Consider the following 24499-nt stretch of genomic DNA (forward strand, 5'->3'; position numbering starts at 1 on the left):
ATCAGGAGAACTAATTTCTATTCCTGTCTCCATCACTGTGTGACCTTAGGTAAGTAATTTCACTTCTCTGTGCTTATTTCCTTTTCCACCCTTTGTCTGCCTTGGCTATTTACATTGCAAGCACTTTGGGGCACTAAGTATTTTACACAGCCCTTAGTACAATGCAGCCTCTAAAATCAGGCTGTTATTGTTCTGACCAATTTCCCAGTATCTTTTTTGTTGCAAATGCCAACAGACACTAGTCCCATTGTAGTATAGGGCTACCAGGCAAAAAATAGCATGAAACCGATCACAGGAAATGCAGAAGTTAGGACCCCCGTTTGGCAGAACATTTTCAGCATGTACTTACATTTCCTTCATTTCAATACAACAAAGAATATACTGAAGTGTTTGGATGCATCAGGACCTAGGTGCATTGGGGAAAACTTTCACGGGTTTTCTTTTGTATGAAATATTATGTACTGAAATAGTAATCTGCTTTTCACCCTGTGATATTCTATACAGGTAACAACCTGTATGGTTCATCTATTATGGCACACATCTAATATATTATGAAAAAGGCCACCTTTAATATTACTAATATATATGCCAATATATGATCTCAGGTAAATCCAAATAATAAAAAATACCACTCACGTAACATTTACGTATAAGTTATTTAAGTTTTGTTCCATATACATTTCCACAAAAGCTTTTCCCTCCATAAGTTTAATAAGTCTCTCTCTAAATACTGCCTTAAAAACAGTTTTACTGCACCCCTTCAGCTCCCTCCTACCACACCCCCAAACGAATGATGTATTTTCCTCCCAGTATGATATGTATTTCAGATATTTACTCAAAATCCCCTGGTTGAACAGGACACTGCCTATATGGCATCTGCGTAGAACCACAAAATTCTCCTGTTTGCACAATATATTACCATTCAGGTATCCAGACCTCAAAGCTCACTGCAGCTATTTATGATGGAAATATTTTGCATTTACCTCATGGTTTTTCATCTGTAGATCTCAAAGCACTTTGCATCAGGATTTAAGCATCCTTATTATAATTTTACAGATAGAAAAACTGAGGCACAGCGAAGTTAAATGGGTCACACAATGAGAAAGAATGCCTCTTTTAAACACCTGCTAAAAAACAAACAGCCAAACGTAGCAAAACACCAAACCGAGCAATACAGCCAGAAGGTTACACACATTCTATAAGCACTTTTTATAGGAAGCCATGCTGTTAAACATACAGGTGCCTCTAAGTAAACATATGTGTACACACTTTAATATAGATATCTATATTAGTACATAGAAATAGGTACTTACTTGATCAATTTCCATCAACTTGGGGAAGGCACCTGGCCATTCTATAGCCACCTTCACTATATCAGCAGGAGGCGGCATTGTAGATGCCGCTGTTCTTCAAAGCCAGTAAGACTGGACACTAAATATTGCAGAGAGTCTCTTTCATTCACACCTGCAGGGAGGGAAAGAAAAATACAGCAGTTCAGCCAGAATTCTAATGCTGCTTTCATTTCCTATATATTGCCTGGCTCAGCAGGTGCATGAAAATATGTCTGTGTCAGAGAGAATGCAAATATACATATAGCAAAAGCATAAACATAAAACAATGCCACCCCCAAAGCTAGCCAGCCTGTTAGAAAGATGGCTGAAGTACTGGAATGTACTGTGAATAATAGTCATGCATTGGACAGTTTTAAATAGAGAAACTATTTTTAAATGTTTTTAAATACGGTTAGTGAAAAGCCACAAACTACAAGAGGCTGAACATTACATTTCACTTCTGGAGACCCAAGGAGCCTGATTAAATTTACTGATAGAGCTTGCACTCAGCTCTCCAAAAAGAGAGATTGCCCAGGAAGTTATGGGCAGGAAACACTGTTTCTCTTAACTATAGCAATGATCTTCTATGTGTTCACAAATAGATCACTGCGCTATAGCAACCAGGATGTCAGGAGGAAGGCAGAATGCACAGCGTTTTACACACACACACACACACACAGAGACACCTCTCACCTAACAGATTCAGAGAAATCCGTGCACAGAAACTCCTTTCTAGAATAGAAACTCAGAGCTTGAATTTGCTAGTGTGTATGAATATTTATAGCATACGTTTATAGCATATGTAATCAGACAGTTTTATATGGTGTTGCTGCTGTGCAAAAGAATTAATAACAATAGGTTTCACAGCTAATGGTGTGAGATGTGACTTTTGAGGGGAGGAGAACCCAACTATCCATTGATATAGACGTTAAGTTTTATTTCTGTTTTATTTTTTCCTTATATGATGTAGCAAAGATTATCTTCAAGAAAGTCAACTGATACATGATTGTTTTCCTGAGTCTGCTGAAGGCAGCTTCAGTGCCTCTACCACAGCTTAGTGGTTGCAGATCAGGGACCGGCAGTAACCAAGTAATCTTTTTTCCTTAACCTGCATCCTTCATCCCACCCCTTGTATGTGACATTCACACTTGTCTGTCAAGTATATCATTTAGATTGTAATCTCCAAGTCTTCTATATGTGCTCAGTGAAGAGCCTTACACTCTTGTTGCTGCTATAAAATACATTATAAACAATACACTTGCCAAAAAGGACCCAAAAATGGAGGGCAGTCCTCTAGAAGGACAGCACTGTCCCACCCTCCTTCACAATAGAAAGGAGAGGTGCATACATGTACAGACACAGACAGACACAGTAGCCATGAGAGTTGAGAAGAAAATATAGAAGAAGGTGGAAGTTGGGAGAATTTCAGACACCTCATAGTAACAGGCAAGTACAAAAATGGAGTCCCTGAACACCCCAGTAAGAACTCCTGCACCCTCCTATACCAATCAGCTGTGAATGGGTGGACAAGCTTCTCACCAGAGCACTGCTCCACACCTCTTTAGGGGTGCTGTACACCTGCCCCACCCCCACTCTTTTTGATTTGTCTTTCTTGAGAAGGTTTAGTCCTCAGGATAGCGTCTGGCCAGTTTTTCAAACCCTGGATGTTCTATTATCGCATACGCTAAAAGGTACTAAGGGAACATTTCATGAGTGTGTTAACATTTCATTATTGCCAATGACAACAACATCGATATCAACAGCAGCAAAGAATCCTGTGGCAACATCAATATCAACAGCGTAACTATCACTGCATTGGCAGGGACAAGCACCATGGCAAAAACAGAATCAAAAGCAAAGCAAAAAAGACAATGGGTGGGATGGAGGGAGAATCATGAGGCTTCTTGGGGAAAAAAAATGGAAAAGTTTGGTGATATTTCTATCTAGGTACCTACAGAAACCTGTTGGGGAGGTTAGAGCAGGGGTCGGCAACCTATGGCACGCATGCCAAAGACGACACGTGAGCCGATTTTTAATGGCACGCTGCTGCCTGCCAGGACTCCAGCAGGCAGAAGGGTGCCATTAAAAATCCTGCCCTGCCCAACCTACTCTCCTCCACCCTCCAATCCCCCGCAGGTGCAGGTAGCAGAAGCATAGGCATGCACACAGGGTGGGCAAATGACCCCACTCTCCCGGAGTGGCAAGCCGCAGGGTCCGTGCTCCAGGGCCAGAGCACTGGGCCGAACGCAGCAAGCTGACGGCCCCTCCCCTACCTTTCCCCCCTCCCCTGGAGCCATGCCACTGTGCGCGCAGTGCTCTGGGGGCCAGGGCTGCGCACTCCCGCGGGGCAGTGTTTGGCTCCGCGGTGAGGCAGACACACTCCCTGCTCAACAGGGGCCCTGCCGCCACGTGTGCAGCTCTCTGAGGGGCGGGGTCCAGAGCCAGGGAAGTTGAATAAGGGGTGGGGGCAGTCAGGGGATAGGAAGCAGGGTGGGTTGGATAGGGGGTGGGATCCTGGGAATCCCGGGATCTGTCAGGGGCGGGGGGTGGATACAGGTCAGAGCAGTCAGGAGACAGGGAGCAAGGAGGGTCCGGAGGGGGGAAGTTGCGGGGGGTCTCTGGAGGGGGTGGTGAGGGGACAAGGAACTGGGGAGGTTGGATGAGTCGGGAGTTCTGTGGGGGCCTGTCAGGAGGCAGGGGTGTGGAGAGGGGTTGGGGCAGGCAGGGAGCAGGGAGGGGTTGGATGAATCGGGAGTTCTGGGGGTCCTATCAGGGGGTGGAGAGCGGTTGGAGAGGCATGGAAGTCCCGGGGGTCTGTCTGGGAGCAGGGGTGTCGATAAGGGTCGAGGCAGTCAGAGGACAGGTAAGGGGTAGGGTCCTAGGGAGGCAGTCAGGGGACAAGGAGCAGGGAGGCTTAGATGGGGATGGGGTCTTGGGGGGCAGTGGTCCCAAGAGGGGGTAGTCAGGGGACAAGGAGCAGGGGGGTTGAGGGTTCTCAGGGGGGCAGTCACCCATCCCTCTGCACTGAGCCCTGACCCCACCTCACACACACCCTGCCCTCTGCCCTGAGGCCCGCACCACCACACCCCCCCGAAACCCCTGCCCTGAGCCCTATATCTCCCTCATACACACCCAGCCCTCTGCTTGACTCCTTCACCCACTCAACCCCAGACCCACCCTGAGCACCAAACGGGAGCTCCTGCACACACACCCCAACATTCCCACCTGCACCCCTCGCACCAAATGGGAGCTGCTCTGGTAAGCGCCCCACACCCAAACTTCCTGCCCAGACCCTTCATCCCCAGCCTTGTTCTCAGTGCACTTCCACCCTCAGCTCAGTGCAGAGAGAGGAAGAAAATGGGCCAGAAGCAGGGAGAAGGTAGGTACCCACTGTGTGTGTGCAGGGCTGGGACCCCAGACTGGCAGCGGACTGAACGGGTCCGGCAGCCAGCATCCCAGCTGGCAGGAGCTGGCGGATGGAACCCCTGAGCAGCAGTAGGCTGAGCCACTCAGCCTACTGCCGGTCTGGGGTCCCGGCCCCACACAGCCCGCTGCCAGTCTGGGGTCCTGGCCACCGACCCCGCAGAGCTTGCTGCCGGTCTGGGGTTCTGGCTACCGGATCCTTGCCAGCCAGGGTCCCAGCCGCAGGCCCCGCTCAGCTCGCTGCAGGCCTAGGTGAACAGAACTCCAAGCCAGCAGCGAGCTGAGCAGGTCGGCGGCATAAGATCAACATTTTAATTTAATTTTAAATGAAGCTTCTTAAACATTTTGAAAACTTTATTTTACAATACAACACTAGTTTAGTTATACAATATATAGACTTATAGAGAGAGACCCTCTAAAAAACATTAAAAAGTATTACGGGCACACAAAACCTTAAATTAAAGTGAATAAATGAAGACTCAGCACACCACTTCTGAAAGGTTGCAGACCCCTGGTTTAGAGAGACCAGGATTAAGCATAAGCAATCCTGCCATGCACCAGTGGTGACAAGACACAGAAAGATCCACTTTTTTCTAACACCACACAAGGAATTAGAAAAGTACAGACAACAGTTATATACTGAATTTTATTCTCCTGCTCCCTACTTCATTGTCAAGCTTCTGCCTAAGACTTTCCCCAGCCTCCCTCTTCTCCCTGACTTCCTGTTACAGATTTAAAGAAACAAACATACCAATTTTATAAACAGGGTTGTAGAAGGCATACAAAGCACACTCCCCACTCCATACTTACATGTGAACAGGGGCGGCTCCAGGCATCAGCATGCCAAGCGCATGCCTGGGGTGGCAAGGCACGGGGGGCGCTCTGCCGGTCGCCGTGAGGGCGGCAGGCAGGTTGCCTTCGGCGGCATGCCTGCGGAGAGTCCGCTGGTCCTGCAGCTTCGGCGGACCTCCCGCAGGCATGCTGCCGAATCCACGGAACCAGGGACCTCCTTCAGGCAAGCCGCCGAAGGCAGCCTGCCTGCCGTGCTTGGGGTAGCAAAATACCTAGAGCCGCCCCTGCATGCGAACACACTTTGTAACAGGATGAGACATGGGACCAATTCAGTACAATCTTCTCCTCTCTGCCTATGGGATTTAAAGGGAAGGCAACTCACAGCCTGATAATCCCCTTGGCGGTCAAGCTAATTGTAAGGCCAGCCATGAAAGTTGGGAAAGTTTTGATTCATGATTATTTCTAAGCAAAATAACATAATCCAGCTGTAAATCTACAGGTAACATCGACTTATGTACAAATGGGGAAATTAACCCCTGATTTTACTTTATTGAATCCTGGTCCATCTTAAACAATCCTGCAGAGGTGTGAAAGTAAAACACATAGGTCGCCTTAACAACAGTTTTCCCTGCTGTTGTTCTTTCTTAAACCAAATTTAGCTTTGGAAAAAAACAAGACTCTGTGTTCCATTAATGGTATAAAAGAAAAGTCCACAGAGATTTTTAGAAAACACCTTATCTTGACTGATTTCTAATAGAAGTTGGTATAGAACAATCCTCTGCATAACCCGAATGTTGGAATCATAATCAGTTCAGCTGATGTAAACTGATGTTTGAAAAATTCTGACAAATGAGCTCATTAAAGTGCAAATTCTAAAAATTAAAGCTATAACATACAATGTATATTCCTTGAAGAAAGTATGGTGCATTTCAAACAATATATGTTGTCCTTTGGATGGTCTCCTATATTATCGTAATGAACTCTGAAGCTGGAAATCAGAATATCCCTCATGTAATGTGTTGCAAAATGCATGAGATCAGACACTTAAGCACCCAGTTTACCTACCTGGCTCTGAGGATTAACTCAATATACAAGCCAGTATAGCATAAACTCCATGACTGTGCCAGTGATTTATGAATTGCCCTTATTTATTTATTTTTTTAAACCACACATAGCAGATTGCACATGAAACACCGGATTTTGGATTTGTAAGAGATGAGTGCCATGAGAGAATGTAAAATAAATAATATTTTGCATTTCTATTGTGGCTTCTATGCAAAAAATCTCAATGCACTTTATATAATTAATATTTATAATTATCACTCTGTCCGCATGAAGTAGGAAGTATTATCTTTATGTTACAAATGGGGAAATGGAGACTTCAAGAGGTCATACGACTTAACACCTAAAAGAAGTCTATATATGGCTGAGAACAGAACTCTAGTCTCCTGACTCCCACTCCTGGGTTTCATCCACCAAAAAAAAACAAACCAAAAACCTCACCGCATTTCCTGTCTTTCACATGAGAGAACTAGTGGTCAAATATTAGTGCAAGCTCACTTCACCAGCAAGAAAATTAAAGGCGTTAAGGATTCAAAACCAGCTTGCATTTGAGAATTTATTAAAGTATTTGATGCTTTCTCAGGATGCCCACAACTGTGAAGCACCATGTTCTCCCTCTCCTCCACACTGCACCACCTCTGTATGTGCGCACGCACGTGAGAGTGTGTGTGCATGTATGAGAGAGAGAGAGAGAGAGATTGATTTGCTGAGGCTAAACTGAGTGTCAGCTCCCTTTACACCTCCAATCTGTTAACCACTCAAATAATCTCCTCTGAGCTTTGCTAGCCTTTACTTCGCCTTGCAGGTTAACATTTGGTGTACCCCAGTCTCCGAGCTCCTCTGATGCATCACCATGGAGCGTCCAGCCCCAGTCACTGGGCACTCACAATAACTCAGCCTTATGGTGAAGAACAAGTGTGTAGTAACTCCCAGGTTTGCTATTCTCAAGGAAACAGCCAGAGGTGAAAGTAAGCCGACACAGTATAGTATGGCGTACTGACAAGAGCCAGTACGCTGTGCCGCACCGCACTGGCTTCTGCGGCGGGGATTTAAAGGGCTCTGGGCTGCCTGTGGCTCCGGCGGCCGGGCTGGGGCCGGATTTAAAGGGCTCAGAGCTCCCCGCGGCTGTGGGCAGCCCAGAGCCCTTTAAATCCCGGCCCCAACCCAGCAAAGCTCGGGTTTCCCTGCAGCAGCCAGAGCCCCAGGTCCTTTAATTTGCCCCTGAGCCCCGGGGGGCTCCCAGACACCTCTTCAGCTGGGATCCCCTGGTTGATTTAAAGGCCCTAAGGCTCCCACCCACAGCCGGTGCCCCAGGGCCTTTAAATCTTGAGAAGCCACAACTCTTCTGTTTGAGGCCATGCCCCTTCCGGGTGAGGCCACGCCCCCCTGAGGACTCCAGCAATACCAGTAAGTCCTGTAAGTTACTTTCACCCCTGGGAACAGCGTACACACAGTTTCACTGGCACAACTCAGGATCAGGTCCTTTATCACACCACAGAGATATAGTTATAATGAAAGAATCAAATTTATTATCAAAGATTAAGATACCAAGAATGGATAATGGAAACAGAAATGATCACATACAAAACACAAGTATAGCACACTTCTTGGAGTCTAAACTTGAGGTTAACAGGCTAAAATCCAGGTCTAAAGCAATTTCTCACCCAGGACTGGTTGAGATTCCATTTTCATGCATATAATCATCCATTGCCGTTCCTGTCCCTCAGTTATAGTCCAAATATACATCTGCAATGCACTCCCCAAAAAGGCTTTTTTTCCCCCCCTGCTGTTCTCCTCTTCCTGTTAAATCTGCATTTAGCTACACTGGTGCTTGTGAATGAGACAATGTTCAATTTACATTTCAACAGATGGATGAATAAACATCTCTGGTCTGGCAGAAAACCTGTTTCTCCACTCTGCTAGGGAGTAACACCTTGATACAAATTTTAAGAACACATTGTAAGCACACAGACATAAAACACTTAAAATATCATCAGTACATACATCAATGATTAGCATGATCCCAGCCTCCCACTGAAGATTCCACATGACACTCTTTACAGATACTATGACAGCAATGTGTTAGGTGTAGCAAGTTTGTCAGGCCTGACAGGAGTTGCTGACACAGAGTACAGGTTTCAGAGTGGTAGCCGTATTAGTCTGTATCAGCAAAAACAACAAGGTGTCCTTGTGGCACTTTAAAGACTAACAAATTTATTTGGGCATAAGCCCACGAAAGCTTATGCCCAAATACATTTGTAAGGGTATGGCTACACTTACATTTGTGCAGCTCTGGGAGTTACAGCTGTGTTTGTACAGCTGTGTAGGGACAGCGCTGCAGTGTGGCCACACTGACAGCTACCAGCGCTGCAGTTTGGCCACATTTGCAGCATTTGCAGCGCTGTTGGGAGTAGTGCACTGTGGGCAGCTATCCCACAGAGCACCTCGTCCCATTTTGGTGCTGTGGGTTGTGAGAAGGGGACGGAAGGGTGCGGGTCATTCCGCTTCCTGTCCCAACGCCCTGTGGTGCATCGCTACACATTCCAAGCAGTTTGGTGCCATTGCGAGTCTGCAGCGTGATTTCTGTTACAAATGGAGCCCGAGCGGCTGAGGACCTTGCTGATGAATGTTGCCAGCACATCACGTTTGGCAGTTGAGCTATTCCTTCAGCTCCAAAGTGACAGTGAGGAGTCAGATGATGATATTGATTTGCCTGACGCGCAAGACGCTAAATTGCTTTTGGCAGTAACGGACGTGCTCAGCACCGTGGAACGCCACCTTTGGGCTCGGGAAACAAGCACTGAGTGGTGGGATCACATCATCCTGCAAGTCTGGGATGACGAGCAGTGGCTGCAGAACTTTCGGATGAGCCACTTTCATGGGACTGTGTGCTGAGCTCGACCCTACCCTGCGGCGCAAGGACACGAGATTGAGAGCTGTCCTGCCAGTGGAGAAGCGGGTGGCTATTGCAATCTGGAAGATGGCAACTCCAGATAGCTACCGATCGGTCGCGAACCAGTTTGGAGTGGGAAAGTCGACCATTGGAATAGTGTTGATGCAAGTTTGCACGGCCATTAATCGCACCCTGCTAAGAAGAACCGTGACTCTGGGGAACGTGCAGGACATTGTGGATGGCTTTGCACAAATGGGTTTCCCTAACTGTGGAGGGGTGATAGATGTGACGCATATTCCTATTCTAGCACCACCCCTCCTAGCATCCGAGTACGTTAATCGCAGGGGGTATTTCTCTGTGGTTCTCCAAGCGCTTGTGGATCACAGTGGGCGTTTCACTGACATTTACTCAGGATGGCCTGGAAAGGTGCATGATGGACGCATCTTTCGGAACAGTGCCCTGTTCAGGAAGCTGCAGGCCAGGACATTTTTCCCAGACCGCAAGATCACAGTAGGGGACGTCGAAATGCCCATTGTGATCCTTGGAGACCCCGCTTACCCCTTAATGCCATGGCTCATGAAACCGTACACAGGGAAGCTTGACAGGAGCAAGGACCGGTTCAACTACAGGCTGAGCCGGTGCAGAATGACTGTGGAGTGTGCTTTCGACCGTTTAAAAGGGCGCTGGAGGTGTTTCTAGGGGAAGCTAGATTTGGGGGAAAGCAGCATCCCCGCTGTTATAACCGCGTGCTGTACCCTCCACAATATTTGTGAAGGGAAGAGTGAAACATTCAGTGAGGAATGGACCTCCGAGGTTCGATGCCTAGAGGCTGAATCTGCACAGCCAGAGAGCAGGGCTACTAGAGAAACCCAGCACAGGCTTCAAGGATTAGGGATGCCTTAAGGGAGCAATTTGAGGCTGAAAGCCAACAGTAATGTTTGGTGTCTTGCACGGGTGTGAAGTGTAGTGGTTACAAAAATTTGCTGTGCCTGTTTTTCCCTTGGGGTACAGTATTTCTCACTTTCTGCAATAATAGAAGATGTTTTAAAAGCCAAGAAATCATTTATTCAAAATACAGTACATAAAATGGCAGGGGGGTCGGGTGGTGGACTGTACATTCAGAGGTTTGAATATGTCCTGCCTGGATTGCTGTTCAATGCCTGCTGCACTTCAGGATTAATATGCTGCATCGTGATGGGGGATGAGTGCATAGGGTAAGGGTTTTAGTTCTCAGGGCTGGTAGGTGAACATACAGGTGTTGGGGGCAGCTGGTGGTGGTAAGAACCAGGCTGCTGGAGAAAGGTGTTTTGAGCAAACACTGGGGAACAAGGGAGAGAGCTTTGGGAGGGGTGGGGGTTAGCACGGTACTGATCTGCCTGCATGGCTACGAGAGACTGCATATAGTCCTTTTGGTGCGCCAGGAGGCTTATCAGCTGCTTTATGGTTTTCTTGGTAGCCAATTCCTTTCTCCTGCTTTGTGTTTCCCTCCACTCATGCATTTTCTCTCTCCAGTCCTGCAGCCTCTTACTCTCTCTGGCATACTGATTCATAACTGCTTTGACCAAATCTTCTTTGCTTTTCCTTGGTTTCCTCCTCAAGTTCTGTAGTCTTTGAGCAGGCTGTGATAGGGCTGGAGGATTCAAGGACACTGAAAAAAACAGAAATAGAAACATTTATTACAGAGGCTACATTGTTTATTATCACAGTGAAGGAGTTTGTAGACTATTTGTAGCATCATTTACACATAGCAAACATAGCAGACAGAGGCCACAGCAGCGAAGACATGGCGAGTAGTGGGGTGAGTGTTTCTGCCACGACTCACCTGTGAAGGGGAACTGCTTGAGTCAGGGCTCACTGGGGTTTCTGTGCATTGGGGAAAGCAGAGAGCAGCTGGGGGGTACCTGCACTGAACACCACCCCTACAATTGCCACAGCAGTTACTCCTCTGTGAAGGGGAACTGCTTGAGTCAGGGCTCACTGGGGTTTCTGTGCATTGGGGAAAACAGAGAGCAGCTGGGGGGGACCTGCACTGAACACTATCCCTACATTTTCAACAGGATTTTCTACTGCCAGATATATCACTGCTGCGTGTTACCTGGGAAGAGAGGGAGGGTCTTCTACAGCAATGTGGATTCCGCCCTGGCCCCTATGCAGCTTGCCTGTGTGCAGCAATGGTCCCCCCACCCCTCGGAGCACAGTGGCGCAGACGCGTTAGCCTGACTGGCACAAGGACCACGGTGGCTCTCCCTATAAACTTGCGCAAGCGCATTGCCCACGCTCTGGCTGAAACTTTTCAAGAGATTACTGAGGCCGATTACAGAGACATGATAGACCAAATCAATGGGCTATTCCACATCTAGGCATGCATGCAGGCAGCCATAACCCCTACCCTCCTCTCCCAAAACAGTTCCATCCTAAAAATAAAATCTGCTTACCGGGAACCCGTTCCTCTGCTTCTTCTTCACCAACAAGTTCCAGCTGCTGCGACTGGCTACCTTCCTCCTGGCTTGAGAAGAGCTCCTGGCTGCATGCCTCCTGGGACTCTGGGGTGTCTCCCTCCACCCCAGTAGCCTCACTCTCGGCTTCCTCTACACCCTCCCCCACTTCTCCCTGCTCTGAACTCTCCATCGTGCTCCTCGGATTGGCAGTGGGGTCACACCCAAGTATGGCATCCAGCTCCTTGTAAAAACGGCAGGTCGTGGGGGCAGCTCCTGAGCGGCGGTTTCCCTCACGGGTTTTGCAGTAGGCACTCCGCAGCTCCTTTACTTTTACCCTGCACTGAAACGCGTCCCGTTCATGGCCCCTTAGCAGCATAGACTGTGATATCTGGCCATAGGTATCATAATTTCTACAGTTGGAGCGCAGCTGTGACTGCACAGCTTCCTCACCCCAAACACTGATGAGGTCCTGCAGCTCGGAAGTGTTCCATGCTGGGGCTCGTTTGGGGTGTGGAGGCATGGTCACTAATTGATTGATTGATTGATTGCACTCCACACCTGGCTGAGCAAACAGGAAGGGGATTTTTAAAATTCCTGGGGCATTTAAAAGGCGGGTCACCTGAGCCCAGGGCAGTGGAGTGTGAAACGATGAGCAGAGTGGCTGAAAAGATATGCTGGGATACCTCCTAATACCTTGGAGGCCAATAAAAGCGCTTTTGGTGGCCACACTTGATGAGCAGCGCTGCATGACCAGCGCTGGAATCGCTACACCCCAAGCAAACCAGGTGTACAGCCAGCGCTGCAACCAGGGAGTTGCAGCGCTGGCCGTGCTTTGCAAGTGTGGACACAGAGTGAGTTGCAGCGCTGTAACCCCATCACCAGCGCTGCAACTCTCCAGTGTAGCCAAGCCCTTAGTCTCTAAGGAGCCAGGAGGACTCCTCGTTATTTTTGGTGACATAGAGTAGTGAACCCTTCATCAATTGGGACCAATGGGCCTCCTCTGTGTCACAAAGACTACATCTGCACTAGAAGTGTGACAGTGGCAACTGCGCCACTGTAGCGCTTCTGGTGAAGACCTCTAAGCCAACGGGAGAGAGCTCTCCCTTCAGCATAATTACTTCACTTCCCATGAGAGGCGTACCTATGTCAGTGGGAGAAGCTCTTGCACCGACACAGCGCTATCTACACCAGCGCTTAGGTTAGTATAATTTATGTCTCTCCGGGGTGTGGATTATTCATCCCCCTGAGCGACATAAATTTAACCAAGTAAATTCTAGTGCAGACAAGGTCAAATTGCCTTCTATATTTTTGATGTATAAAATATTCAAGAATCACATGGATCTGGGCCAGGTGACCACTTTGGAATCAATCCCAGAAAAGGTTTTTCCTCGGCCTTGCTCAAAGAATGCCCTGGTGCAACCAGCTGAAGACATGTGAATAAGAAAACATCACTCTTCATGAATCTCTCCAATAACAGGTAAGCTAGCACAGAGTGGAGTCACACCAAACTATACAAATCTGCCATTTATAAAGAGGACGCATGACCTGCTCTTGGGATCTTACATAACCACATCTTGTCAAATCTAATCAGTTTCCTCTGCTGAGTTCAAGAGGCCAAGGCAAACAAAAACTTAGGCCACGTCCAGACTAGGTATTAAAATCGATTTTAGATACGCAACTTCAGCTACGGGAATAACGTAGCTGAAGTCGAATTTCTAAAATCGAGGTACTCACCCGTCTGGACGGCGCGGCATCGATGTCCGCGGCTCTCCGTGTCGATTCCGGAACTCCGTTCGGATTGATGGAGTTCCGGAATCGATGTAAGCGCGCTCGGGGATCGATACATCGCGTCCAGACTAGACGCGATATATCGATCCCCGAGCAATCGATTTTAACCCGCCGATGCCGCGGGTTAGTCTGGACGTGCGCTAAGTGGCAAATTTAGCTGAAAGGTCCCCCAGAGACCAAATCTGATTAACAATTTTAGAAAGATAATCCAACACTAGATTAATATACCCAAGAGAGTTATTTCTGGATTTAAACTGCAAGTCTGAACAGCCAACTCTGAGGAGTTGTAATATTCTTCTCTGCTGTCTCTGACAGAAGGCCAAATAGTGCACTGAAGCCAGAGCATTGGATTTAAACTTTATATACATACAGAGGCTTTCCTGCTTCTCCCTTTGCTTTGGTTATGCTCTCAGTGCTATTCACCTCTGAACCTGAAAACACACACAGTTCCAAGAGACCCAAGTCCGTAACACTCACAGATGCTTTGACACAGTGCAAGACAAAACCAGTTCAGGATCAGGATTGCAGCAGCTGAGGGGGCAGGACATTTACCTCTGTGGAAATGCCGGCTCAGGAACCTTTTGCCCCTTCTCTGCCTTCGCTCTGATCACTGGCATTCTAATATACCCGCTCATAAGGTCTGATCCAACTTCCACTGACTTCAGTGGAAAGATTCCCATTGTCTTCAAAGGGAGTTGGATCAGACCTTTGATTTCCAGAATAGGCCATTTCTTTGACATCACATTGACAGATCCACATCAATAATCCACACAAGAGGAACCTGCAGTCCACTGTGTGTTCAAAAAACACCACTTCTTCCATAATCTGTGTTTCAGGAGGGACTTGCATGAAAGGAAGGTGATTGTTAAGTACAATGGCAGGGGGAGAATTTCTGTAGTCAATGAGACTGTTTTGGAGAGATTGAGGACGATGAGTTACTTATCACTGGGCTGATTTGCAGATAATTGTATTCCTTCTTCCCACCCCCATGCTCACAGCACTCTGACTTTCCAACACTACTACATAGATCTATTCTGTGGAGGATATATGGATGTGATGGGGTGTTCACACCCACACTACCCTGGAAAGGGTTAATGACACACAGAGGGGGCAAAATAACCTGATAGGCCACACCTAAGGGAGGATTAGGCTTTGTAAGCAATTCCTGACTGAGGATAGAGCTCCCCTGATCAAGAGGGACTGGTATAAGTTCAAGCAGTGAGGGCAGAAGGAGGAAACCAGCGGTCCCCCTCTGGGCTTGGAGAAGTAAAGAGAGGAAACCCAGGGAGAAAGAAGTCCTGACATCCTTGCTCTGAGGAAAGGGTTTACCCAGAAAGGTGGAGAAGAATGCCAATGGGAGGCAGAGTAAAAAGCATCCCCAAGGAAACAGCAGCGAGGTTAGAGATGGTCAGAGCGTGGCTCCTGATTGTAAGGTCCCTGGGTTGCAACCTGGAGTAGCGGACAAGCCTGGGTTCTAGTACCACCCACTGGGAAGGGGTACAAAATTGTTGGAAAGGTCAACCAATTAGCAGATTCATAGGGATGTTGATACCCTGGAAGGATGGACTATATACTCACCTATCCTGAAGGCTGAGTCACAAAGAAAGAGTACTCAGAGTCCTGGAGAGTAAGAGAGGCTATGGAGTGAGTGAGCAACAGAAGGAGGTGCTAGACCAGACGAGAGCTGATCCCCAGCCCCAGCAGTGAGAGAGCCCTGTTACAATCATCAATATGTTTTATAGGCATGCTTTTAAAAGACATTCAGTCCTAAACTAGAGACAAAGGAAGGTTTCAAAGTGTGATGTAAAGGTGACCTGAGATTTAAAGATGACGAGATATCAGATGGACCTGTACTTTTGGGGAGGTTGGGGGCACTGTTTTTGTTTAGATGTTATGTATAAAGAAGGCCTGATAGATTGGGGACTTGAAAGAAAAAAAATTAACACCCCACCCCCCACTTTTTTTTTTTTTTTTTACATTGAAATTCATGTCCTTTCTACCCAGTGTTTCCAGGACTACTGTGTGGATGCATAAACTACAGAATCTTGAATGGGGTAAAAAGGCTATATTACCTCTGCATCTGGCACCGCTGCAAGCATGACTGGAGTGCTGTGTCTAGTTCTACTGACAAGGATGTCAGCAAACTGGAGAAGGGTCAGAAAGATGCCATGAGAGTGATAGAAGAATTAGAAAACATGTTTCACAGTGATCACCTCAAAAAGCTCAATCTGTTTATATTAACAACGAGAAGGTTAAGGGGTGACTTGATCATGGTGCAGGCCTGAGTCTCATTTACACTAAGAGCCTCCTTACACTACTCAGGCAGACGAAAGAAGCTTTAGTTTCACTAAGAATCAAGCCAACTGCACGAGTAAGGAGGTTGGGGCACACATGGATGATATATCAGAGAGGTAGGGTGGAGCAAGTCCATAGGGAGCTTTGCAAATCAGGAAGGCAATTTTGAATAGGATTCAAACATGAGTCAGAAGTCAGTGGAAACAACAAAAGAGTGGGAGTATTTACATACAGTCCCATTTTCTGGCACAAATGTGTCTAGCTGTAGCACGTGGGACTCCCTGAAGTTTAGAGCAACTAGGGATTTAGGAAGAGTATATAAAAAGGAGAAGCTATTACAGTCAAGATGCTAATTGTTTAAAATGAATTAGTTCACTTTGGCAGAGCTTATTAAGGATGAATTTTGGCTGCATTCCAGAAACGATACAACACTTGAGTTGGAAAAGAATAAGATAAAGGTCACCTATAGTTCCAAAATTTCTTGCCAGAAGCAAAGTTAAGGAGTTGTGTCAGAGATGTAGTACAAAGAGGACTCTTTATCCTGGTGTAGTCTCTGAAGCATTCAGTAGAAGTTATAATATAGGCAGGAGTTGCCCATCAGAACAGAGAGATAGACGGGAAACAGAGATCACAGAGTGTGGGAGTCGAAGAAGGTTTCGGAGTTAGCAGACAGCATGACAAGGGCATAATGTCTAAGGTTTGAAAAAAGCAATCACTTATCCTTCAGGGGAAAGGTTATATGGAGGAGAGAGATAAGTACAGAGCCAGAGTTACTCTGTAATGAACAATAGGAGGAGCAGATCCACATCGCTCAACAGAAATAGAAGAAGAGAGAGATTGGTTAAAGTTAGAATCCCTACTGGAGACTCCACCCTCTTGCTTCAGGCACTCAAGGAGGAGAGAGATTGAACGTAAGTATTAAAAGTCACTGTGGAATCAAGTGCCAAGAGAAAAAAAAAAAGGTTTCTGTGACCTACAGTATGATAATGTCAACAGTCATCTCGCAATATTGCAAAATAGCTGACTCCTGACATCAGGAAGGCTATGTTTGTGGAGGTGTACTTGCCTGTGCTGTAAGTTAATATCCATTTCTCTCTTATGGGTATTGAAATCAGTCCACCAAAACAATAGCCAACACTCACAAAACCATAGGATAATAGAAATGTAGGGCTCGAAGAGATCTCAAGAGGTCATCTGGTCCAGTCCCCTATGCTGAGGCAGGACCAAGTATACCTAGATGTGTGTTCCTGAATCCTCTGACAGAAGCTTGATCATTTTGGGTATGTCTTCAGGGCAGGTGAGAGTACAACTCCCAGGCTGGCTAGACAGATTTATGCTAGTGGGGTTTGAGCTACTGTGTTAAAAATAGCTGTGTGGACATTGTGGCTTGGAGCTTAAGCTCTCAAGCCTCGAGCTCCAACCCAAGCCGCAATGTCCACACAGTTCTTTTTAGCATGCTAGCTCAAACTCTGCTAGCTTAAACCTGTCTAGCCAGACCAGGAGGCACACTCCCAACTGCAGTGGCTGTTTGCAGCTAGTAGAGCAAACAACATAATTTCTGATTATAATCACTAAGGTTAAGATTTTTGTCATAGTTATTTTTAGTAAAAGTCACAAACAGGTCACAGGCATTAAACAAAAATTCACGGAAGCCGTGACCTGTCTGCGACTTTTGCAGCTCCATGGTTTCCCCCACCACCAGGGCTGGGAGCTGGGGGGTTCGCCCTCTGCCCACAGCAGGTGGAAGCTGCAAGGTGACCATATTTCCCAAAGAGAAAACTGGACACCCCCAGCCGCTCACCCGAGGAGTCTCCTTCTCCTCCCCCAACCCACGTGCAAGGCTGTCGCCTGTTGCTGGAATCCTGAGGAGGGCCCCCTCAGGAGCCTGTCACCTGTCATTGGAAACTTGCAGGAGCCCCTGTCACTGCTGTCACCTGTCACTGGAACCCTGCCAGAGGCCAGCTCGCTGCCAGCTCCTGAGTCCTGCAGCCCCTGGGGTTGAAGCAGAGAATGTCACGGAGGTCTCTAGAAGTCACAGATTCCATGACCTCCGTGACATAAACGTAGCCTTACTAATCACTTAGTAAAAAGCTTAGCTGCTATACTAATGCAGGACAATGTCAATAACCATGCAACAATGCTGCTGTGTTCAGATAGGACAACCTGCTCCTAGCACGTGGTGACTTTGGAGGTCTTGAGTGCAAGAGCTTCAACAAAACAAAAAGAGGAACTATCAGCACAGAAAACAATGACAGCACAGAAAACAATCTGACATAGTCAATATTAAGTAAAAAATTAACATGGATTAAGGTTACATTGTTTTGTACCAGCAGATCCAGGCATTTTAGTGTGGGACTCTCCCTTGACCACGTCCCAAATGAAAGAACTTCCCTAACCTGAGGCAATGACTCTAGTCTAAACAAAGACAGGTCCCAAAGTCTTGGCCTGCCAAACCCACAAACCTCTAGGGGTGAGAAGCTGTACAGCAAAGCAAACAGCCCTCTCTCCAAACATTAATGTGGCTGCTGGAGGCAGCTCAAGAACAACATAGCCTGTACCCTTCCCAAGTGACATGAAGGAGTATCCACTCAAGAATGCTGCCGCCTTTAATAACAGCTCAGGCTGTGAGACTTCAGAGGTTAGAATCAAACCCTTCTCATCTATGATAAAATTCTGCATGATCACACAAGCCAGGATTGCAGGTCAATAGTTCACTGCGTGGTCTCCTCATTTTTTTCTTTTAAACTAACTTCAATATTACAAATCTTGATTGGCCATGGGGGAAAAGAGATGTAGTCACTTCACCACTCTGTGCCTCAGTTTCTTCCTTTACAAAGTGGAGATAATGATACTGACCTCCTTTGTGAAGCATTTTAAGATCTATGGATGAAAAGCTTGATATGATAGCTAGGTATTATGATGATTACTTCTGTTTCATCAATGACTATTTTGTAATGAAAGAACAAAAGTTGGTAGCATGCACTTTGTGTTTTGCTGGCTATCTAGTTTCTTCCTTTTTAAGAGTAATAATTACAAATGTCCCCCACGCCTCAACAACCACTATAGTTAATGGAGAGCAACTGATGAGGGCAGAGCTATGCTTCCCAGTCTCCAAAACTGGCTGAGGTTTCTGCTAGAGCGTCTCAGGAATTATGATTACTTTTGCCAAGAGTGCTCAAAACACTCAAAGTTCCTAGCTGATCGAGGAACCAAGGAACCCCTCCTCCCGCACTCAAAATTACAGTTAGAACATTGAGGACTAGACTGTGCCAGTACATTATTCTGAAGAGTTACTTGTGGCAATTTCCCTCTCAGAAGCCAGAACATTAATCACTGGTTGCTACAATTCAACTTGGATCAAAACAATAAATTAATATGAACCAGCTCTTGTTATACCTTTACATATAATAAAAGCAAATAAACAAACAAACAAAGTATCAATGATTTAGTCTATTATTCTCTTGATTTCAAGTAGGGTTACAACCAAATATTTTACCTGTTTAGAACTTAACAACACACTGTCTGGGACACAAAACCCTCTACAGGAGCAGATGAGAATGACAGTGCCCTGGATTTACAATGGTAAGTATGTGTTTTGAAATTATTATAAAATAGTAAAAATCTAGCCCTGTGATCGTTGAATGTTAACAATATTTTAACATATACATGACTGCCTAGAATTTCACCCTTTGCCTATGCTGTCTAACAAACCGAAACCCTTCTGCTCCAACAGCACAGGACTCAGCCATTTGGTCTACAGGAGAATCTCCATAAAGTGTACAAAGGTTTCTGATAGATTGAATTTTGGGATTCCATTCAGGAGAGGGAAATGGTGCACACGCACTCATGACCTCTCATCAGCTTATTATAATATATTTAATTAATTCCATGCTTTACTTATAATTAAACCAGCAGTAAAGACAAGAGTATTTGGACGAAGTCTTTGGATATTTTTAATGATCTGATGATTGCTAGGGTTAGTATTTTGAGAAAGGTAACATCATTTTGTGAAGTCGCTTGGGAGTGAAACCACTGTCATTCTTGGTTTCTGAGTTTAGCTTTCCTCATTTAATTCTTGCTATTGCATGTAAAGGAAATCACTGTTTGCTCAACACCGCTCTCAGAAAGTCCACCCAGTGAGAAGCATTTCAATTGGGTTTCAAAATGAAGTTTTCAGCTGAAGTGGGCATGTCTGAGCGTCATAGGGGATAGTAGCGGCTTGTTGAAAAATGGTGTAATTGTGTGAAAATGAATGAAAGGTGCAATGTAATGAAGTGTGAACCAGTTTCCCTCTCATTTCAGTATTGATTTAACATCAGAAGATCTCTACTGGTCAAACAATAAATGTACTGTTTAGCTATTAAACAAACTATTTGGAGCAGGACAGAAAACTCTTTGCAACCTGCAGTAGTGGGCTCCCTTTAAGATAAATAAAGTAGTCACCTTGCAGCAAAATGGTAGCTCACAAGCTTCAGTCTGCTTTTATTTTTATTTTTTTTAAAATACCCCAAACACAGAAACACTATTCACAGTTTGCAAATGGGATGCACGAGAGTTTTCATAAAGCTGCAGTGGACATTCTACTAGAACAATACTCCACTTTCTTTTTCAGCATCACATTAACCTTCAAGGCAAATCACATGCCATGCTCGTAGAACAATGGAAATGAGATGTCAGTCTTTTGGGGGGCCTGCTATTCAGAAGTGCCAAATACTCACAACACCCATTCAAGTCACTAGACTTAGCACCTTTGAAAATTAGGGCCTGAGTGTATCTTCCTGCTAGTGTAAAATTGTTCCTCACTATATATTCTCCAGTGCTTTGTCCAGTCTAGTTTTAAATGATTGCTTTGAAGACTACTCCAGTACAATAGTGCTCACTTAAGACATTTTTCATGAGAGTCAACCTACAGGCCAGGTTTTTCATTGCTCTTTCCTGCACTGGGCATAGGAAAGGGGTGGGGGTAAAGTAAGGGGGATAAAAAGGTAGTTTGAAGCCACCTTTGCATCTCCCAAATTCTAGGCTGGGCAGTGGACCTGCCTGGCCCCAAGGCTGCTCTAAGTCCATGGCTGGTAAAGAACAGCCAGAGTGCAACATACGGCAGGCAGACCTCCTTCCATGCCTGTCCTGCCCATTACTGGGGGCTGTGAGGAAGCCCACCAGAGGGTTATTACATGAACTCTATGCCAGACACAAAACCCACCTTCTGACAGGGGATTTCTGCAGGGGAGGCTCCCGCTGTGTTTGTGGGCCCTGTGCAACACCAGAACAGGGGCAATGTAGGACAGAATCTGGTCCTACATTTTAAAAACATTTTTTTTTAAGTCTGCAGTACTGTATTTGTGAAACATATAAACACTTTGAAGTGCATATATAGTGCATTGCCTGTACAATTTTGTTTACTCTGAACAAATACAATCATGCAAATGTATTTAATACCAAGTGTAGGATAAACTGAGGAACAGTGATAAGTTGTATGTTGGTAAGTGACAGGTCAATCGCTTTCCTCACTGTAACAAAGTCATTGATGTATTCCTTCTATCTGACCTTATGTGGTTTCTTATTTTCATGAGTCTCATACAGTTATTCATCACCTTACCAGCAGATTGCTAAAAACAGGCAACAATGTTTGCTCACAAAGTGATGAGGTAAAACAGGGCCGCCCAGAGGATTCAGGGGGCCTGGGGCAAAGCAATTTTGGGGGGCCCCTTCCATAAGAAAAAGTTGCAATACTATATAATACTATATTCTTGTGGGGGCCCCTGCAGGGGCCCAGGGCATGGGGCAAATTGCCCCACATGTCCCCCCGCCTGGGCGGCCCTGAGGTAAAAACCAACTGAAAACAAACCTTATGCCCATCAGCCTCCAAGCTTCCTTTTCTCCACAACACTGATACCGAGAACGAATACCGAGCATCCTCAGTAATTATACATGGCTGAACTCTATCTAAATGGATAGGAAGTTGGGCCAGTGCTTAGCTTTAGCCTGAGATTTGGGGAGTCTTGCATTCTAATTCCTAATCTGCCACAGGCTTCTTGCATGATCTTGGACAAGTCACACAGCCTCTCCAAAATGGGAAAAGCAGCACCGGCCGACCTCACAGGCATGTTGTGAGGGTAAACACATTAAAGATTGTGTGGTGCTCAGATACTACAATCATGGGGGCCAAATAAGAACCTAAATTAGATTATTCACAAGATAGCAGCCCACATATTCAGTAGTGCACCTCGCTAGGAACATGACATGAGATGAGCACTATGGGATACTGCACTGGCTGCCTACTGGTTTCTGGATAGAGCTTAGTGTGTTAATTGTGCTCTATAAAGCCCTAAGGGTATGTCTACACAGCGAAAAAACACTGCAGAAAGTCTCAGAGCCCAGCTCAATTGACTTGAGGTGCGGGGGGAGCTAAATATAACAGTGGGGCTCGGGCTGGGGGTGGCCTCAGAGCCTGAATGTCTATTCTGCTAATTTTGGCCTTGCAGCACAAGACCGAGTCAGTTGACCTTGGCTCTGAGACTCACATTTGGGGGTGGGGGAGGGTGTCTTGCTGTGTAGATGGACCCTAAATGGCTTGCCCAGCTGAGAAAGTGCCTGTCTCCCTGTACCTCACTACCATGAGTGAGATCAACCGATGCTCACGTTTGATACACATCATTAAAAGAAAGCCAGGGTAGCAACTAAAGTTTTCTTCATGAGGAGAACTCTAGCTAATCAAAACAGTCTGCATTTTGTTGATCTGAAGACTATACTAGTCATGTATTAGGGAGGCTTCTGAGGCGTGATCAGGGAGCAGGATTTTGGGTCCAGTGAGAGCAGCACTGATAACAGTATTTTGTTGCTGAATTTACTCATATTTTAATATTTCCAATTGTATTATTACCCCGTCGAATGATGTTCCTATGGGTTAGAAGTTTAATTGCCATCAGGACACCTGGGGAATGTGTCTAGGTGATTTTTTACACTTGAAATCATAACAAATAAACGTCCCAAGCAAAGTGGAGGAAGCCCCATCAGTGGAGTTGTTTAAGACTAGACTGAAAAAGCACTGAAGGGAACAAGTCTGGACTCTCTAATTTCAATGGCTCTTCAAATAAGCTGTTTCTCTTCCACCTCCAGCGCATCTGAGGCACAGGAAGATGAATCTGAGCCAATCAAAATGCAAATATTCCGTCGTGGCCCAGCGAGCAACTGTCACATGCCTATTAGCCATGTTCTTTGCTCTACTTCAATTTAGTTTTTAATCATTTGGTATGGATGGCCTTACAATTTATGTCTTGGTTACTGAACATTGTCATAGGCTAAGTGTCTCCCACTTAAAAAAACCTGTTACCTGGCTCTTCAACTCCGCGGTCATTATTGGCAACCATCTCATCTTCAGCACAGCATATTTAACAGCAGACCATTATTTTGTGACAGTGCCTCTTTCCCACACCAAGTGATCTCTATAATTATAAACTGAAATTAGTGCACGCTGTTGCCTATCCCCACCCTTTCGCTTTCAGTTTTTTAACATACTGTAGTGGAAATACAGACAATGGAACAGACAGCCCCATGGCAGGAAAGGTTGTCTGTTCCTTTAAAAATAGAAATACCACAGCAAAGACCAAGTTGTAACACCAAAAAAATGACAGCAACATTTTCTTAAATAAGGTTATAGAAAAAACTGACCCATGCTTCTTGCAAGGGGATGCATCTGTTCACAGCAAACTGAAATGAACTGTACTCAAATGAAATCACAAACCGTCCTGCTAGATTACTCCTTTTGTTAAAACACGCTGATAATTTCCTTGGTTCAATAACTAACCTATTTTAAATTGTTTAAAAAGAAACAAACACACACCTCTAGCCAAGCCAGCCACCGTTCATACCACAGGCTTAGTCAACGGTTTTAAATCTTTGTACTATCTATTCAAATGAAAACCCACCATGCCGGAGATTGGAGGTTACTTCCAGCTCTCAGCAGAAAACCATAAACCCTTGATGAGCACGTTGTCTCTTTGAATGACTGTGTGATGATGCATGCGGCATGGCTATTAACTTAAATGGTGCGGGTTGGAGAGGGAGAGAAAATCACAAGGCTCTGCTCTTAGGTTGGGTAACTCTACATTTTCATTTTAAACTTGCAAAAAAGAAATATAAAAGTTAGTAATGATACCAATAAAAGTGGCTTTCAAATATTTTACACTAAATCTTATATAAAGCTTGATTTGACCCAGATTTTGTTTTTTTTTTGTTGTTGTGGTTTTTTAGTATTTAACCTGCAATGTGTACATTTAAAGAGAAATGGTGGGATGGAGGGAAGTTAGTCACCTGTGCTTAAGAAGCTATTTTTTTCTGCTCGTATATCTTTAAAATGACTATGGCTTTGAGAAGGGATTAGTCTTTGATATGCTTTCATTGCTTTTTGTATTTAACATAAGGTTTTATATGACCAACTCCTTAGAAAGATCAGCAACTGTAGGGAGTTTCATTGA

At 45.6% G+C, this 24499-nt stretch overlaps 1 protein-coding gene across 1 annotated transcript in view; it reads right to left on the reverse strand.

Moving 5' to 3' along the window:
- LOC127044633 (engulfment and cell motility protein 1) overlaps positions 1-24499 on the reverse strand; it is a 305086-nt gene that overhangs the window by 226054 nt on the left and 54533 nt on the right. The window contains exon 2 of the mRNA XM_050939721.1: positions 1314-1464. Within this exon, the coding sequence (XP_050795678.1) occupies positions 1314-1391 (78 nt within the window). The 5' untranslated portion in view covers positions 1392-1464. The remainder of the gene's footprint in view (positions 1-1313; positions 1465-24499) is intronic.

The sequence above is a fragment of the Gopherus flavomarginatus genome, chromosome 2 (genome assembly GCF_025201925.1).
Source record: "Gopherus flavomarginatus isolate rGopFla2 chromosome 2, rGopFla2.mat.asm, whole genome shotgun sequence".
In the NCBI taxonomy this organism is placed as follows: Eukaryota; Metazoa; Chordata; order Testudines; family Testudinidae; genus Gopherus; species Gopherus flavomarginatus.